Genomic DNA, 18,441 nt, shown 5'->3' with positions numbered 1-18,441 from the left:
GGAGTGAACTTGAGCCTGGGAAAGGAGGAGGAAAAGTGTTTTCCCTAAGTGCATCCACATTTCTTTCTCCCTTTTTGTTTGTTTTTGTTTCCCACTACCCAAATCAGTAGTTATTTATTCTAAATGGCAACAAATTAAGTTAATTTTCCCATTTTCAGTCTGTTTTGCCTGCAACAGTAACTGATAACCTATCTCCCTATCATTACCTTCATACACAAGCGTTCTCTCTCCTGCTCTTCCTGTTTTCTCCCCTCATCCTGCTGGGGGCAGAGTGAGCAGCTGTGGGTGGGAGACGTGATAGCCAGGACCAACCCATCACACCTTGTTTCTCAGGTGCTTTGTTACACTTTTTGATGCACTTGTTGAAGACTTGTTCTGACTATTTCAAGTGGCTGCCGCACAGTAATGATATTCTGATACCTTTTGCAGGCAGATTAAAATCTCTCTGAGGAAGGAAATGCAGAGACATTCACCACAGGTGGGCAGGAGACACAAAACTAATGTGCGTGCAAGGTTTGTACTTAATTTCCAGAGCAAAGACAACGACTTCAAATATTATTAAGAACCATGAGGGTAGAAAAGAAACATCTTCCAATACATTCCCTATCAACATGATTGTGAAACTGACTCTTGTGTCATTTATTAGTTTAACAGTACGCCTTGGAGGCTCAGCTTAGAGCAAGATTCCACTGAAGCATGCACAGCACAAACAATGACGTCGTCTTGGTCCTAATGATCTTATAACCAAGCCTAGTTCTTCAGCGCCTAATCTAATGAAAAAGTAAAACACTGCATTAACTGATAGCTCTGAAGCAGAGTGTCTCAGCATGCTATGGTCTCAGTACTGCAATTCACACAACTTCTGGTCATCAAGAATAACCCATGAAGTGTCTGAGCTATTCTAAAAACAAACCCTGTTGTGGTTTGTTCCCAGTCCAGTCTGATTCATGGTCCAAAGTACACCTTCTGCCTCATTTCTCAGTTTTGATCCACATGAAAGACTCAACATATATCAGGACACCGATCTGACTGATAATTTTTGCAAAATGTCATTCTTCCCAAGGCGTAATTCACTGGAAGGCTGCAGGAATTCATAGCTCTTGGGTAGCTCTCCCTTCTTTCTTAATTCCTTTTAAAACTTTAAGAGTTGTAAAAAGAGCTGGAACAGAGTTGATACTGGGGAGTGAAGGAAGGGCAGGGGCAGAATTAACTGCTGGGTAGGGGACAGGATGATGATAGACCTCTCCACATTTTCCAGACCACTTTAAACACCAGTCCCTAGCCACAGCATTGTTGGCTCCATTCTCCTCTGCATGTGGGTAATGCATGTAAGAGAAAGGCAGATCAGGGAGCTCCAGTTTGCTGAGTTCCTGACGACTTATCCCAGAGTTAGGGATGGGATTGTCTTCTGCGCCCCCTCCCAACATCCTGGACAAGAAGAAGGAGCTACGCGGCCCTCCGTGAGTTATCAGAAGTCAAGGACCTTCACGTGGAGCTCTTAGATCATCTGGCTAAGGACAATTCATGAGTGTTTTCCTCTTCAGTGTGGAGTGACAGCTAAAGACAACTGATAGTCCTTTTCTTTTTCACTCTCCAAACAGAATTGTATGGGATTTCCATCAGAAGTTCCTTTAGAGAGCCTGGCAGGGAAGCAACACATGCATGTTTATGGCTATAGCTCTTCTGCCATATAACCTCACAGAGCGAACACGGGAAATCACTGTTTTGGTTCCTACTTTCCCTACAGTTCAGATACAGAGTTTGCTTCATGCTTTTCTCTGTTCCTTCTGGGTTTGGGTTGTTTGCTCACAAGGTACTACCTGAGAAAGACATCTTGAGTAGAAGCCACAGTAAGGGAGTAAAAAAAGTTCCTGTTCCTGTTTTTCGTGTTATCCCAAATTTCACAGATGCACTGAACTGTAATGCTCAGTACATCTGAGGAGGGCGGAATGCAGCATCTTGCAGTGAGCTGAGCACATGTGGTGCCGTGTGGCCTACCACTCATTAATGTGAAAGGCAACGGATCATCATGAAATGCCACAAATGCTGTGCTGTATGTCAGTCTGAAAAACATATGAAAGGCCACCTTCTATTGCAACGGTCGGTACAGTGCATGCAACCAAACGTTGGAGCACAGCAGTCAGTTTCTGTTTTGTTGTATTCTTGCCTTCGTGGCATTTCGAGACAGATAAATAACATGTAGACAATGCTTATCTTATGCTGGTAGCTTTTACTTGAATCATACTTGGATTACTTATAAAATGAAAAAGATTATCCAGATATTTGTCACAGATGATGCATTTCCTTGCATGTTTCAGCCTTACAAAATTGTTTGCGAAAATTTACCAGCCCTCCTCCTGCTGAAACCGCTGCCCTGGACAGTTACTGTGATTAATACCGTACACATCTATCAATTAAGAACAAACAAAACCAAAAAACAGACCATGTACTTCATGTACTTCCATGAGTGGGTAAAATTCTGCAAACTGGGTCTATTCACTTGAAGTTCTGCAAACAAATGATAGCCCTCAGTCCAGTCTGCAGTTCTGTTGCCATGTTAACTGAAATATATATATATGTGTGTGTGTGTGCATTTATAGGCCATTTCTGTGGGCTACATGGTCACTCTGTGTCACTTCGGAAAGCTCATGCTGGTACTGCCTTTTTGTCTTGTTCTCGAGATACATTCTCTCTCAGGTTGCTGAGCCACCACCTAAGTGAGCCCAGCAGTTTTAAGGGACTAGAAAAGTTTCAGTCAAAAACTCTAGCACCTCTCCGTTTAGATAAATAAAATTTTATTCCTTCTTTAGCTTAACTATGTATACTTTGGGAGTTTCAGAATTATATAGCACTGTAGTAGAACAACAGTTCTGTGTGGAACAGAAATAAAAAAGCTCTATTTTTAGAAACCTGGAAATGTAGATTTTTTTTCTGGATGGATCTGTGCTTTGGTAGAGTTCAAAATATAGAATCTAATAAAATACAGAGTGTAATCAGACTTTTGTTGTTTACTACCAAGTAATGCAACATATTGGAACTATTTCGAAATTTTTTAAACCATCATTTGGATTCATAAATATTTAGACTTAGATGCTATTACTGTGTATTTCACTTTTCTCTCATCAGACTTGGCATTTTTATTAAAATATTTTACAATCTTTGCATGCCAGACACAGCCTAGCTTAAAGGACGCAGTCCTGAAATCGATCACTCAGATACTCCTGATAGCAACACAAGCTGTGACTACTCGCTTACGAGCCTCAATGCAGTTTGCTTTGACTTCTTCCTGCTACCGCACGACACAAAGCATCAGACTATGGCATGAATTCCTGAAGTTATGTAGGGCTGGATTATGTTCTTAACATGCATTCTTAACATAGCTTACAAGTGCGGTGGTAGTGGTGGTCACCAGGCCAGTTAAAAAGGAGTAAAATGCTTTCTTAGTTGTATCTGTACAATGCTGCTGTGCCATTCCCTCTGTACTCCTTGAAATCTTTTTTTTTTTTAGTGACTGTTTTTTTTTTTTTTTTAATGACTAATAATGGGAATGGTTTTAGACAGTGAGCTGTAGATTTATGTATCGCTTTCAAGGTGTGGAAATCTAGATTTAATCATCAGGCACTGAGATCAGCAATGAAGAGAGGTGCTTTGCAGGCAGCAGCAGACCAGATTTGCCAGACCCAGCTTCTACTGTTGTTTCTCTTATTAAATAGCACAGGGTAGCCCAGGGCAGGTTGTTTCTGCCACACTTTCTACATCTTTTACACGAGAATGATCACTGTGAATCACTTTGCAAACATGTTTGACTTCAAATGAACAAACAAACAAAAAGCAGCATGCATTAGTGAAGACTACAGATGAAGCATCTATGAATCAGGTAATTTTATATACGTGGGACCCTCCGTTTCTGGCTGAAAATTTCCGGAGCACTGAAAAATGACAGGTGTCCCGTCATTGCTCCGTCTGTGCCTTTAGCCTCACACAGTATTGCAGACCTGGAGAAATTTTCTATCTTCTGTCACATGTACATTTGTGAAACGGCAGCCTCAATCCTGCCCAACCCTACTGCTCTAGTCAAAACTACTGACTTGAGCTTATTTTTTAATAGTTTTTAATTAGCATGTGTGAGCCTGTGTGCATGCGTAAAAATGATTGAAAATGAACCAGGTGCTTCGAAGTTCTGTTCCAAACTCAGAAAAGACATACCTTATGTTATTTATGTTTCTAATGTTAAATCTCATCACCGTGTAGCTGCCAATGCCAATGCAGCTGCAGTAATCCAGCTTGAATTTGACCTGTTTAAACTGTCCCATTACATTCAAACGGTATTTTTTGTTTCTGCTTTCTTACAGAAATGCTTTTAGTCAGTCACTGTGAATCATGCCTGAACAGAGCTAAGATGGGGTTAATTTTTTTATATTTTTTAAGCTTATGGAACGTTGGTTTTAATACATTCAGTAGTTGCTGTAAAAATGTAGGGAGAGACAGGTTTCAACAAAAATTTTAGATCTGGATCTGTACTCACAGTTCAAGGCTACCTCTAATGGCCTGATTTGGAGCTTTCCCAGGATTTTGGAGAGTTATAATTCACATCTGTGTTTCTAACTCCTTCATGCATGGTTGTTTGAATGTGCACTTTTGGAACAGGTCCATGTCTAATAGGCTAAATTGTAGTTCCCAAATCAGAAGCCACATGGTACTGCTATATAGTTTTTTATTTTTCCTTTTATTATGTAGCCTTCAAACAAGGTTCTGTCAGTCTGGCACACTGCACTAATACAAAACACCAAAATCTACACTTTCTACCTACCTGCTAATGAACTCATACATTTTGATTTCTACCAGTGATTTAATAAAGCATTTACACAATGGCCACAATGGATACTTCTCTGCCAAGTAATAATTTCTCAGAGTGTTAGAGCAGATTGGAATTATGCAGGACCCATTAAGCTGACACGATACGTTACGGGTAGTCAAGGTATAGATTAGATTCTCTCATTTTTAATATTCATTGAGCCAAACTAATTTATATCTCAAGCGCAGGCTGCATTTACTTGGATTTTCTCCACTAATTAAAAATATTCAAGTTTCATGGTAACATATGTGAAAGTGTTGACAACAACGTTGCTTATTCCACATGTTAATTATGTATTTGTTCAGAGTGTGCCGATGAACTATGTGCACTTCTCATGTTAAATTTTCATTTCATGTCAAAAGCAAATGTAGTAAGTGGATTTGTGCTTTTAATTTGAGAGACTTCTTTTTCCTCTAAAACAGTCTTGTACACGATTCCTCTGTACCACCTGCATTTGAAAATCTTTTGTTGGCAATAAGTTTAAGAAGAAAGTACTGCTCTCTTCTCAGAAAAGGACTTTTCAACAAAGCAAAGCAATTGTGCCATTAATGAGAAAGTTAAATGAAACAAATGACACGACAAGAAAAAAAACACAGCATCACACTCAAGGAATGCACAGGCACACAATAGCTTATGCAATGTTCCCCATCTGTCAAAGCCAGTAAATACAGAGATTTCATTGGAAATATTCATTAAAATCGTCTGCGGTGGCTGTGGCTCAGTAAATGCGATCAACCAGCTTTTAGCATTTTTAGTAGTTTTCACCTGTAGGCAAGCAAATGAATTTCATCCCAGCTGTAGACCCAACTGAGCAGTATTGGTTTTGGAAGCCCCAACCCCTGATTTTAAATACCACTCATTCCTGAAAAAGGTATTTTGGGAATCAAACCTGTTATATCTCTAGAGTAATTTACATCTTTACAGTTTTGTACGTGTATAGCTGTGTATATGTGTCTGAATTCTATACTTCATAAGTTTGTGTGTGTTTATATGCATAAATATACACTATATGCATATATGCATAAAATTAACTTGCTCAGTAAACTACTTGACTGTTATAATGACATAGGATTTAATCTTGATGTACATCACCATTTTCCTAATACAATTTTCCAATGAGTTGCTTCCGTATAATTTTTTGAGAATGAATGTCTTTTGTTTCATTAAAATGATTCATTCCGTACTCGCATTTCAGAGGATGAAGCCCTTATGCTTTCTTTGTTGAGGAATATGGCTCTTCCCAGAGGTATGCGTGGCTGCTGGGAAGAGAAAATTAGTACACTTTTCGGGAGTTCATTTTGCTCTAGAAAGCATATACAAGAAAAAATTAACTTTCCCTCTGTTTTTTCTCCCAAATGAGAAAGTAATTAGCAGCACATGTTGGACCACTCACTAAAGATTACAATAAATGATTTAGTATTTTCAAGCTAATGAACCCAATACTTGATCTAAAAATGTCGAGTATATATGATTGTGTTCATCTTCCAGTTACGACCTTCCAGTTCAAAGATCACCCTAACTCCTGGCTGCTGGATCCTAAAATTTGCAGAATTTATTGAAACTCACTCTCTTAAGTTGTGTCTCCAGAGATGCTCAGCACCTGGCAGTAGTAGGTCTTCAGAAAGTTATCCAAAGGACTGAAACAGATTTTTTTTTTCTCTCAAAACAAACAGACAAACAAACAGGGAAATAGCACTGCCTTGTCATGCAGCTCCACAACAAAGAATATTAAAAAACAAGGCAAAACACAATCAAAACACAGAAATACATAGACTCAGTTGGGCTTGCCAAGGCAACGTAGTACTAATCACAGATTGTATGCTGAGACACTAGCTAAGCATTGGAATAAACTGCCCAGAGAGTTTTTGGTATCCTTATAGTCATCAGAGGGGTTCTAAAAACAGATAAGGTATGTACATCTGCCAGGAACAACTAAGTATTTTCAGACCCATACTGGGGCAGGGGAGTGAGTAGATGAATTCTTGAGGGACTTATTTTCTCCGAATCCGTACTCAGGTTGTTCTGAACGCAAAAACTTAGCCTCTGCTAAGGAATATTACGACAGTCAAGGGCCGTGACACTTCATTTGCTCTGCACCCGAAACTCCCACTGAAGCCAATTATTCAATCTAATTTAACAAAGACCACAGCTTCTCTGGCTGTGCAATTGTTGGTAACCATCAACAAACTGATTCATCTACCATTGGGCCAAATGTTACAAAATCTGTTTCTGAGTTCTTGTTTGTACCCCCTTCATAAGATTACACCAAAATTAAAGCATGCAGTACTTGAACTAACTTCAAAGGCTGAGCTTGCACTTCTAGCTAGTTCAGCCTTTTTATTGGTTCATGTTTTCCATTTGGCTTCAACATCCTGTTCTTTACTGATGCCCTTCTAGAGTTTCATTTACAAATATTACGTCCCTGGTTAGTGAGCCGTGCTAATTAATACTGTGGTGGAGGCTATGGATTATAGTAATCTTATGCCTCCTGCTTGGAAAAATGCTGCAATTTTTCCACCCATTTACATGTAATGCCGTATTGAACATGGCCAAATTTGTCTTAGGAAAATGTATCCTGAACTCATTTAATCATAATATATTTAACTAAGGTTGTTTATGCTGTTATCTATTGCCAGTTTTGCTAATCATGAAGCTCAGAAATTTCAATGCAGTAGAAACGTGAGACCTACAATATCCTAATTAGATTATTTCAAACAAAAGAGTAAAGTTGAAACAGGCTGGTTTCAGTATACATATTTTTAAAAGTTTATGCCAATAACAAGTTTGTTAAAAAAACACCAACAGATGATTCGACCACTTTCTGGAAGCCTCACACTTCTCACTGTGCCCTACCTTTCAAACCTGGGACCACAACCTGACCTGGATGGAGCTCCACCAGGGATTTTGTAGCCAGAGACTTCCTGACTGCTAGCACTTCATGGATTGCCAAAGTTATGCCTGTAAAAAAAAAAAAAATCTGTTTTATATACAGTACCAACCAATATCAAATAAAAGTTATGAAACCTTTACACAACATAGCAATCCTAAGTTTACAGGTTCTTCCAACACCAGAATAAACAAAAGTAATGTCATTTTTTAAGAAGAGGCGGTATCTTTTATTAGACCAGGTGACGTAAGTGGAAACAACGGACAAGCTTGCAGGCTCTCAATTTGTTCATCAGGTCATAAATAGGTCAACTAATACATCATCTTCGGGGTACTTGTTATTTTATTTCTGTTTTTAATTGTGTTCATAAACTCTCTTTTCATAAATGGACAGAATTTGGTTGACATGACTCCTGTGTGATGATACATGGCACACCACGAGGCACACAACAAACCTGCAAGAGATGTCCCAGCCCCAACCAGATTGTCACTGCAGACCCAGAAAGGAAAATTTGCCAACATCCTGTAACACTTACCATGTCATCACCTCGACATGAATTAAAAGACTGAAATGAGAGGTTTGTAAACCTATGAGAAAAATGTTTAAACACTTGCTATAGAAACTGACTGCAAAAGTGCCACTTGAAACATGCCCTTGGTCAGTCTTTTTTGACAGAATGAGCAAAATTTCAGGTGTCCCTCTCCCAGGACTCAGTCCCTAAACTAAGCAGGTTTCTGTGCTCTCCGTGCAGCACCCTGTGGGGGCTCGGTCCTCTGCTGGCACACGGAGCCACCGGCTGCCTAGGGTAAGCAAGCTGAGTCTAACCAGGGAAGAAAGGCAAAGGTAGCACCTTGAGAAGAGCACAGATCTGCTATTTGAAGGAAGCTTTCCCACTTCACAGACACTGCTTTATGCCCGCAGATATGTTGGTCTGTAGTTTTCTGTCAGAAAACAAAATGATAGCTGGATGAACGGCAGCAGCTAAAAACTTTCTGTTTCCTAGAAGTCAGATGATCACTGGTTGGGTCTAGGAAAAATAAAAGCCAGCAAAAGGTCTGGTCTAAGCCCTGTTAAGGTATGAAGAACACTGCTTGTTTCAATGTCTTTGGACTACTGAAATGTATCCATGCATCTTCTGCTCAGACTTACCGTAAAGCATTTATAATCAGGGAGGAGAGTACTGGCAAATGTACTAAGTGCTTGCGTGCATGGACTCACCGGGATTTCTGGGCAGGCCAATGCAGATGCTGTCTTCAGTATGATAAAGTTTGCGTGTATGGACTCACCGGGATTTCTGGGCAGGCCATGCAGACACTGTCTTCAATATGATAAAGTTTCCATATGGTAGATGATGTCTAGAGCTAGAGAATTTTGCCTCCTGTGAAACAAAACCACGTTACAGCACATCAGCCAAACTGTGCTTTGAAAAGGAGCGTGACAAGCTAAGCTTGGCCTTTTTGTGTTGTGGGCCTTGCTTTTATTTTCAAAAGGAGGAACTCTGTTCCCAGGCTGCTCTTACCCGGGATGCTTTCTGGAGCTGAACCCAGGCTCAGGATGCTCGTGGCCTCCTTTTGATGGGCTGCCATTTGCTGAGGTGGGACCGTAGAGACTGCAACGATTGCATGTCACGATTTTATGTGTTCACTGATTAAAATTAAGATTGGAGTATTTGTCTGTATGGGTGGTTTAACTCCACAGGCTCCTGTCTGGAAAAACAAGGACGAGGAATGAAAAAACTTACTCAGAGTAAGGCATCTCTCAGCAAATACCGAGGAGTGGAGGAACAGCACAAAAACATTGTTTTTGATGACTTTGTTTCCATTGCAGACAAACTACATAACGTTTAAAACCCCAAAGGAAAACAGAATCCTGGCGTCATTCAAAGGGATTTGAGCAAGGAACAGGGACTGGAAGGAGGTGTCTCTGTGGGTGTGTTTTTGTTTTTTGTTTTTGTATTTTTCTTTTTCCTAAGAAATCATATTATAATGTAGAACGTTTTTGGCAAGTTAGACTTGTCTAAGCTAAACTTTTAGGTAAGAACATGTGCATAGAGTACTACTTGTTTTAAAACTCCAGTTAATCTTAGCAATGTTTGCCTGTTGCTAAAAAAAAGCAGTGTATTTGTTTCAGATAGGCCTTCTGAACCCGGAGGACTTCAGAGTAAGAACAATTAATACAGAACCATATGCCAATTAAAAAAAGTAAATAAACATCACACGAATATTAATGTCTAAGCTGTGGGACCTGTTGTGTTTTCTAGTTTTCGTGCCTGAATGCAGACATTAGCCATGCCTTGACTGCTGGTTGGGAACTGGGAAACAGCTGAGTTTCTTTGTTTAACAATATAACTCATGATGGTACCAAGCACAGAATCCTTCGTGTAATTATATCACCATTTGAAGTGTATAAATTTACCAAAATCTGTCTCTTTACAAGTTGAACAAAGCTTAAGAAATTAATTTTTGGAGATTTTTTTCTATCTTCAGAAGCATGCATAATATCAACAAAGGCTTGTGAAATCCTTGTCTGCTCCATTTATTCTGATTTGAACTTTTGCCTTTTTTCTCCTTTGTTTATAATGCCCTTTTGGAAGCCTGAAAATACTATTTTCCCTACTAATTCTGAATTTTTCCATTTAGGAATAATTGATTCACCCTTAATTTTTGTGTAGCTGCCATTCCAATTTTGTTAAATAACTTCTTGTGCCACAATATCTTTGTTTGTTCCACACCACTCTTGACTGATGTCAACACAGCTGTAGCAAAAGAGTATTTAACTTGTTAATTTCTGGCACAGAAATGGGATGAGGAGCACAAATGTATTCATTCTCATATGTGGCATATAGCTACCAGTTAGCATTTTTTTTTCTTTTGTGACAGAGAGGTAGATATTATAATAAACTATTTAGGAATGCAGCTGGCTCAGGGGATTGCTGATGTCCCATGTGATGTTTTTTTCCAGTGGAGTTTTGGTTCTAATTTGATCCAGATTATGAGTATCTAAAGACTCTTTGTGGCATATGCAAAATCACTTGACTGTCACAGCCCTGTTCCGAGTCGGCTCCAGTCCACACCGCAGAAAGTACAATCCCAAGTATCACAGCTGGCACTCTTTGTGGAAAAGACAAGGATTCACTGCCTAATCTTTCTCTCACTAAATTCAGAGGTAAACTTTATTTAAAAGTTCGATGCAGCATGAGCAAGAAATGGTATCACATTAATGCCTGCTTTCCTTAAAAAATGATCCCTTTCAAGGAAACCATGAAGAAGTGTCAATTGTTGCTGATGCTCCAGTAAGTATGCAGAGGAAAGAGGACTTATTTTGGAAACTGTGGCACCTTTTGGTCAAACAGTCCTGATATTCAGGTACAAAACCCAACTGGAACAGGTGTCAGAAGCCCCACGGACTGCGTGGACTGGGAAGGAGACAACTGCTGTTGTCTGTGTGTTGTACGCCTCAGTGTTTTCAGAAGATTTATTTCCTTTGATGCATTTTGGATGTTTGGATGTCTGGAAACACATTCAGCCTTATAATCCATTCAGAAACCAGCAACTCTGTGCACTGACTTAACAAAGCTGGTTACCTCTGCCTGCCTTCCATGGCTCTTCTTCTGCTGTATCCTGTACCCCTTTTTATCCTTTATTTGCACAGTCCTGAACTGCCCTTCATGCAGAACAATAAGAAGCTGGCTGTATATTCCACAGTAATGATGTCAAAGAATAAAAACAATTAGCTTTTCAATTAGCATCTTAACTATAACACAAGGATGCCTGGCCAGCAGTATCTCAGGCACATGGGGAAACACGTCACATAGAAAAGAATTTAATGACCTGGCCAGCCATGAAGTAAGCTATTGAAAAAAGTCATCACATCTTCTTATACGCAGACCTAGGTCCATCTACCAAAACATTGTCTCATAAACACTGTCATTTATAGGAAAATTCCTCACGTGTAATTTATAATCATAGTAGCCACGAAGCCTGCTGTGCTTTTATTCCAGTTAAATTCTCTTTTTCTGACATCGTGTAATATGAGGGTGGGTTTATCAGAGCTTTACAGACCTCCTAGACAACTTTGTGGCCACTGCTCTCCTGGTCACATTGAATGCAGTCAACAGTGCCCTTCTGGTGTTTCCTTAGGCCCTCACAATCAGGTTGTGCCTGTATCTTGTCATTCGTTCTGCATGCTGTCACTAACATTTGCCTTTTTGTATTAATCCATACAAGAAAAAACTCTTGGGCAGCCATTCTTCAGTTTGGTATCAGTTACTGCAGCAGACTTCTCTTTGGTTTGAGAAACGCTGTTCAAATTAAATCTATTCAGAAATGCTGTTGCAAAGACTGTTCCCCCAGCTTGCTGCTGGGGCTGTGTGATTTCTCTCCACGTTTTCTACTGACACCTTCCTCTGTTTCATCTCGCCAAACGAAAATCCCTTATCCTCAGTTTTAGGGGCCTGTCTCCTCCGCCATTTGAAGTCAGGGTCCCCTGGCTTTGGCAAAGGTGTATAAGGCTTGAATGAATGCTTCACTGCACGGGAGGCTTTCACGGCAGGAATTTACAGGATTGAGTGTAAAACCCATCGAGTTTGGCTAGGAATAAAGTGAGTGAAAACGAACACCACCACCACAGGCAGGTGGTGATGAGGTGCAAACCCGCGGCACCACACCATTTCCAAGAAAGGTCCAAAGAGAGGATGCCTAGAAGGGATTACAGTTTATCGTGAAGCTTGGCCTTGGCAAACTCTATAAATATTATTCCACGTTTTCCAGAGGGCAGCGGTTTGGGGAGCAACCCCCCGCCCGCCTCAGCCCAACGCGCGCGCGGCGGGGCTTGAGCCGAGCCGCTCCCCGTAGCCGCGCGGCCCCGCCTCGCGCATGCGGGGTGGCGGCGCCGCAGAGGGCGGGCGGGAGGACGGCGGGGGGCTCGCGCTGAGGTGAGGCCGCGCTCGCGACACCCCCTCCCCGCCCCCCCCCCCCCCCCCCTCTTCCCCACAGCCGCCCCCTCCCTAACGGTCGCCAACGGTCACCAACCGTCACCAACGGCCGCCAACGGCCGCGGCGGCAGCGCGTGACCTCTGCGCGTCCCTGAGGGTGGCGGTGGCGGTGGTTTCCCCTCAGAGGGGCGGCGGGCACCCTCTGCCAGCCGGCAGGGCCGAGGGGTGTTTTTATTTTGTGTTTTTAGCGAAGTCTTTGCAGGTATCTTTATTTACGTATTTATTGGCTTCTGATGCATGCAGCAGGCCTGAAAGGGTAGGCCCGGAAGGGAAGGAAGGGTTTAGTACGAACCTGTCTTTATGCTTGCCTTGTTACCGTGAGCCCTGGGCATAAATAATATAGCCGGGCACCTATATTCCTGTCATAATTAGCTTGCTCTTCAATGCGGTCCATTGAATACTCTAATCACAGAACGGTTGAGGTTGGAAAGGATTAAATAGCCTAGTCACAGAATGGCCGGGGTTGGAAATGGCCTCTAAAGATCATCTGGTCCAACGCCCCTGCCGAGCAGGATCACCTAGAGCACGTAACCCAAAAGTCAAATAGAGAGGGGCTCTGTTGCTTTTGTCAAGGTGACTTTTACATGACATTAAAGGGTATGATCTTTCTAGAATAAAATTAAATAAAAATATTCAAGTAGAGCTTCTTGTCCTACAGTCCTCTTCCTTTCTAATATATATTTTTTTTGTTCTTTTAGGGAATACAATCACCATGTCGTCTGCACTGTTGCCTAAGCCCCAAATGCGGCGCCTCCTGGCCAGGCGGATGAAGTTTCACCTCTTAGGGGCATTTTTTGTTTCTTTCGGATGTGCAGCGTTGTACAAGGTGAGATCACTGCTCATTCAGTCATAAACTGGACGCATTAGAGTGTTTTAAAATTCATAATATCACTTTGTTGAGATTTGGGTAAGCTCTTCATCAGAAGGCTTTAGTAATGTATTTTTATAAGGGTATTTTCAGAACATAAATAAATCCTCATAATCTCGAAGAAACAATGTGAACAAACTGATGCCTTACACTGTAATTAAGGTCATGCAATTTGTGATGACTTAACCTTGAGTCTCCTAGGCCTAGGCTGCTTTTGATTTTTCACACAGCTGATGCTCCTCCCGGTAACTGTAGATAGCCTGTGTCTCTGTCACAGTGTCGGAGGCTCTGGAGAGCTGTCTTATCTTTTGATTGACTTCTGAGATCTTGATAATAAACAGGATGCAAGCACTGCCCGTTACACAGAAGCTTTCAGTATGAGAAGGGCTAGTATGGTCATTTTATCCTTTTTTCTGAGGTAACAGGTAGAAATGGAGCTGTACATTTCCAAAAAAATCCCACTCACAGATTGCGATTTGTTTTTCGTGGTCCTTAAAAAGCCTCCTGACAAAGATAAGAGGGGTGTTTGTTTTCAGTGCCTTTACTAAACCCTTCTTGGATCTTACAAGTTATATCTTATCACAGGCAATTAGAACATACATTCCATGAATTTCATGGAAGAACTGGGTCTTGCTTCACCCACTGAACTCATTCATTTGCAGCATTTAAATACTCAGAAAACTATTGATAAAAGCGACTAGAAATTAAGGTAACATCAGGTTAACAGTGCCGATTTTGTGGTAAGCAAAGTCCATGAAGGTCAATAAATGTCTGTCAGAAACAATAAACCTGCACAGTTAAGGCTCAGCATCCCCTTCTCACACCTGCTGAGAGGTGGGCAGGCTTGCTTGTGATGAGATCTGCAGTGTCTTTTTTTAATAGTCTGTGGTTTTATGCTGTATTTGGCAGCCCCCCATTAATACATCAGTAAGGCAGTGGGCCATGTTTATAACAACTCTGATCTCAGAAGGAATTTACGATGTTATCTGTTGGACAAACCCACCTTAGCCTTTCCTGCACGTTTTTTCGGCTTTTCGGCGTATCCTCGTGCCTCAGAGGAGCGAGTACCCAAGGTATCAGGACCACATCTCTTGATGTCAGTGAGCTGGAGGATTGGTTTGGGAGCCTTGTAAAATTTTACCAGACTTTTGCAGTTGACCTACAACATAGCTCAAATGCGGTCAATTATTTTGGGATGCCATTTTATCTGCAGTTACAGTTCTGCAGCTGCCCACGGACATATTCAAAGCTTGCCGTAGCAATTTTTGTTACATGTAAAACAATCACCAGGCTGGGCAGAGGACATCTGAGTATCAATATAGACAATGTGTATCTGGATTTTAAAAATGCAGTCTGCTTAAAAATGTAATGCACTGTCTTTTAACTGGCTTTTTAAGGTTTCGCTTTAGATGTTATTTTCCAGACCAGCAGTCAGGTAGCCTGAACTGTGGATTTGAACAGGAACAAAGCAATTTTTTACTAACTTCTGTCATTGAACTAAGGCTTTTTAGACTGCTATCCACCGCTAAATTTATTAGCGTTAATAGCAAATAAATAAATACTGCTTGTAAAGGTTTGCAAGCTTTAATCTTCTGTGTGTTACTTTCCAGTTTGGAGTTGCTGAACCCAGAAAAAAAGCTTATGCAGAGTTCTATAAGAACTATGATCCTATGAAGGACTTTGAAGCCATGAGAGCAGCTGGTGTGTTTGAGTCTGCACCCCCCAAATAATGGCAGCCTGCATTTCCAGGTAATAAGCTCCTCTGCATTAGAAGGGTTGGTCGAGTTGTTTCAGTAAAATAAGGTGCTTCTGTTCGGACGTCTTCCTTTTCTATCAATCAGAAAGGCTCTCCCAAAGAAAAGGGTTACAAATTGCACTACTCAAGAGACCTGTGGGCAATAAAAACTTGAAGAAATATGGGAACTGGGAAAGGGGAGTAAGGGCAGAATGGGAATCTCCTGAAAACCTTTCGGGTAATTTGTTTAACTTGTGTGATGTAGCAGACCTCTGCAGAGCGATGCTGGGCCTTTCCCTCTGCAGGCAGCTGCCTTCAGAACAATTCTGCCTTTGCATAGAGAGGAGACCAAGCTTCTGTATGAGACTTGCCGGATACCAATATGTTGATGCGGTGACATCTTGTATCGCTTAGCTTCGGGCTATTAAAGTCAGCTTATGTGCTGGTGGTGGCACAGCGACTGAGAAATGGGAAGGCTGTCTGCCATAGCATGGATCTCTGTATAAGAAACAGAGACGGCTTCCACACATCCTTTTGTCTTTTGAAGCTCGTGAGGGGACAGATAACTACCCGTGAGGGAAATATGTATTTAGTACATATATTTACGTATTTCAGTATATAAATACATGCTTTAAAAAAAAAATAAATGATGGCATGCAGCTTCTTTTGTACTAAATTCAGAGTTTTGCCTTACTGAATTCAGCTTGAATAGAGCTGTGATCACGATACTATTCTCCTAGTGCTTTTTTTGTTAGAGCACTGCCAAACTTTTTTCTTCTTTACTTCTTATCATAACGCCAGGAAAAAAAAGTCTTTATTTCAACCTTGTTACAGTTATTAATAAGCACACTCAGTAAACTGCACAGGCTCGTGATGTGACAACTCAACAAAGAATTCCTCCCCCCTTCTAGATCAAGATTTCTTACATTGAGTTCTCTGCTTCTCTTAAAATGACTTCAAACTAATCTAGAATGATAGCTTTTTCATTCTTTTGGAATGTTCTCATATTGTGATCATTATGTGATAATCTGTGGCTCTAATTATCCTGGCCAGCTGGGTTTTCTCAGCCTGTTTGCTTAAAGCAGCAAGATTGAATAAAATAAAACATTTGTACTTAACACTATTAATACAAAATTCTGTTGTGTGACAATCTGCAACTATCTGGTTACCGCATAATGCAATTGTATGAAAGAAGCAGAGCTCCAGCTACTCTAAAAGATTAAAAAAAAAAAAAGCGGCAGTCCCTTTTTTTCCTTGAGGAAAAAGTGTCTCTCCTTGAGTGATGACTCCAGCCAAGGTAAATAATGAAATGATAAATTTACCTGGTTTTATTCTCAGTAATTCACCCTCTCGTTTGGCCCTTGGTAGTATGTAGGGACTTTCTAACTTTCTTAGACACTGGAATTGCATTCTTTAGTCAGGTGGCCTTCATCAGCGTGTTCTGAAAGGCCATCTGGTGGTAAAATCATTTGAAACAAACACTGTCAACAATGATCCATGTTAAATATTTAATTGGAATCACAAACGGGATTTTTCAGTGCAAATAGAGCTCCGTTCTGTAAGCTTATGTTCCCATTTGGAACTTAAAAAAATCAAGTTGCACATTGTGTGCACCTGTTAAAATTAAACGTTTCCTAAACATTTCTTCCATTCCTTAATTACACCAGCTCAAAAGAAAATGTGAAGGCTAAATCTTGATATGTCATTTTGTTTGAACTGCTGATGCTTTTTATTCCTTATCCTATTTATGTAAGAACTTGTATTTTTCTGTAGAATAGCAGGAGAGAAGGGAAAACAATGCCACTGTTTCAAATGCTCTAAAAAGGCTGTGAAAAAGACAAGTACCAAAACAGATGGAAGACATTTTCGTTTTCCTCAGCAATTTAAATCTTAGCTATGGAAGTTGGATGGAGGTTGAATCTGATGCTTTTTTTGGTATAGTTACCTAAAGGGTACGGTGGTCATGCATATTCTACATCTGCTCCCATTTTATTGGAATCTATTTTGTATGTGGCAGCAAATACAGTGGTTTAGCTTCATTTAATACTCACTCTGGAATCAGCGCTTGCCCCCGAAACAAAGGAAATGCTAAGCAGGGAGGAGAATTAATTAGTTAAGGTGTTAGTTTGGAAGTCTGTCTGGAGTTTGTTCTTGCTGGGCACGTAGAGAACTTGGTATCTACGTGTGAATTTGCAGTTTCAGCTACCTGGCGTGGACTTTGGGGGTACTGGTGATGGAAAAGAAGCACAAGTATAAATCTGGGGAGTGTCTTACCTCTGGAGCGTGCTCAGCAGTACAATAAAGGGGCAAGTCATGGTGCTAACCACTTGCATGACTCTTGTCATGGAGCACAGCTGGTCTTGGATTGCGTTCAGTATAATGTGGAGAAGCAATTTGAATTTGGTTTTCTTCCTTCCTTGGTAGGTTGCCTACACCACTTGTTTCCTCTCTGGCTCCTATCTGAAAGTTGCATTCCTTTCTCTTTCAGGCCCTTAGCAAGATTGATTCAGTTATCAGTGCTGCATGTATAGTGAATCTGACGTGCTGTGCAGGATTGTTCCAGCTCTTGATTTGTTCCATGTTTCACTTCTGTTTGCCACATGAAGGGTGTGTGAATCTTAAACTGTCAGGAAATAACAGGGGGAATTCCTCTAGACTAAACCACCACATAAACATTTCTCTCTCTTGCTTTGCATTCATACATACTAATGTCTTTACTGAGGGTATGAAGTTTGTCCAACATAACTTAATTTCTTTTTATCTTGCAGATCCTGTTCAGTCTGAGGAGACTTGATGACCGAACCTTACTTGTTCACTGAATTATCAAGTGTAATGCACTTCAGTGCATGACACGCTCTAATGTATCTCAGTAAATAAAAAATGTACATCAGTGAGGCTTAATTGTCTTCATTAATGTCGAAATGCTTAAATACTGGAAAGAGCGGTGGAAGGTCTTCATAAACTGCTTTAGACAACCAAGTCTGTTTTTCTTTCCCCCAAGAATTATTTGCATCTTTGTTTTGGCCAAGTTCCATATTTGATAACAAAGTATATTCTTAAGCAATTATGGCTGGGTTGTCTTTGCTGCTGATGGGAATGTTCA

The 18,441-nt window shown here is 40.7% G+C and overlaps 2 protein-coding genes and 1 long non-coding RNA gene across 15 annotated transcripts in view; 2 read left to right on the top strand and 1 right to left on the bottom strand.

The window, feature by feature from the left end:
* Positions 1-9,926, top strand: part of RGS22 (regulator of G protein signaling 22) — a 74,456-nt gene extending 64,530 nt beyond the window's left edge. For 3 of the 12 annotated variants that reach the window (XR_013947705.1, XM_080583167.1, XM_080583164.1), the window contains one exon: positions 430-6,372. Coding sequence is in view for 7 of the 12 variants with exons in the window: in XM_080583167.1 (XP_080439293.1) it covers positions 430-449 (20 nt within the window). In the remaining 5 variants the exon portion in view is untranslated. Of the gene's footprint in view, positions 1-429; positions 6,373-8,135 lie in introns of those variants that run through there. The other 9 variants (XR_013947707.1, XM_080583169.1, XM_080583163.1 and 6 more) reach the window with 5 other exon arrangements.
* Positions 6,423-9,389, bottom strand: LOC308191129. Its single transcript, XR_013947731.1, has 3 exons — positions 9,262-9,389; positions 9,029-9,120; positions 6,423-7,813 (listed from the first exon to the last, which is right to left on the bottom strand). It is a non-coding gene; the product is annotated as an uncharacterized lncRNA (long non-coding RNA).
* Positions 9,927-12,537: 2,611 nt separating the features above from the next.
* On the top strand, positions 12,538-18,228 carry COX6C (cytochrome c oxidase subunit 6C). 2 transcript variants are annotated; one of them, XM_080583211.1, is made up of 4 exons: positions 12,538-12,675; positions 13,434-13,561; positions 15,214-15,352; positions 18,107-18,228. In XM_080583211.1, exons 2-3 carry the CDS (start codon positions 13,448-13,450, stop codon positions 15,331-15,333), a joined length of 234 nt encoding a protein of 77 aa, XP_080439337.1. In that variant the 5' UTR covers positions 12,538-12,675; positions 13,434-13,447; the 3' UTR covers positions 15,334-15,352; positions 18,107-18,228. The 2 variants fall into 2 exon arrangements, with proteins under 2 accessions (XP_080439337.1, XP_080439338.1); XM_080583212.1 differs by having other exon boundaries at positions 12,672-12,937.
* The last annotated feature ends 213 nt before the right edge of the window (positions 18,229-18,441 follow it).

Source organism: Anser brachyrhynchus (genome assembly GCF_964034855.1).
Source record: "Anser brachyrhynchus genome assembly, chromosome: 2".
NCBI lineage: Eukaryota > Metazoa > Chordata > Aves > Anseriformes > Anatidae > Anser > Anser brachyrhynchus.
This window is presented reverse-complemented; position numbering and strand designations above follow the sequence as displayed.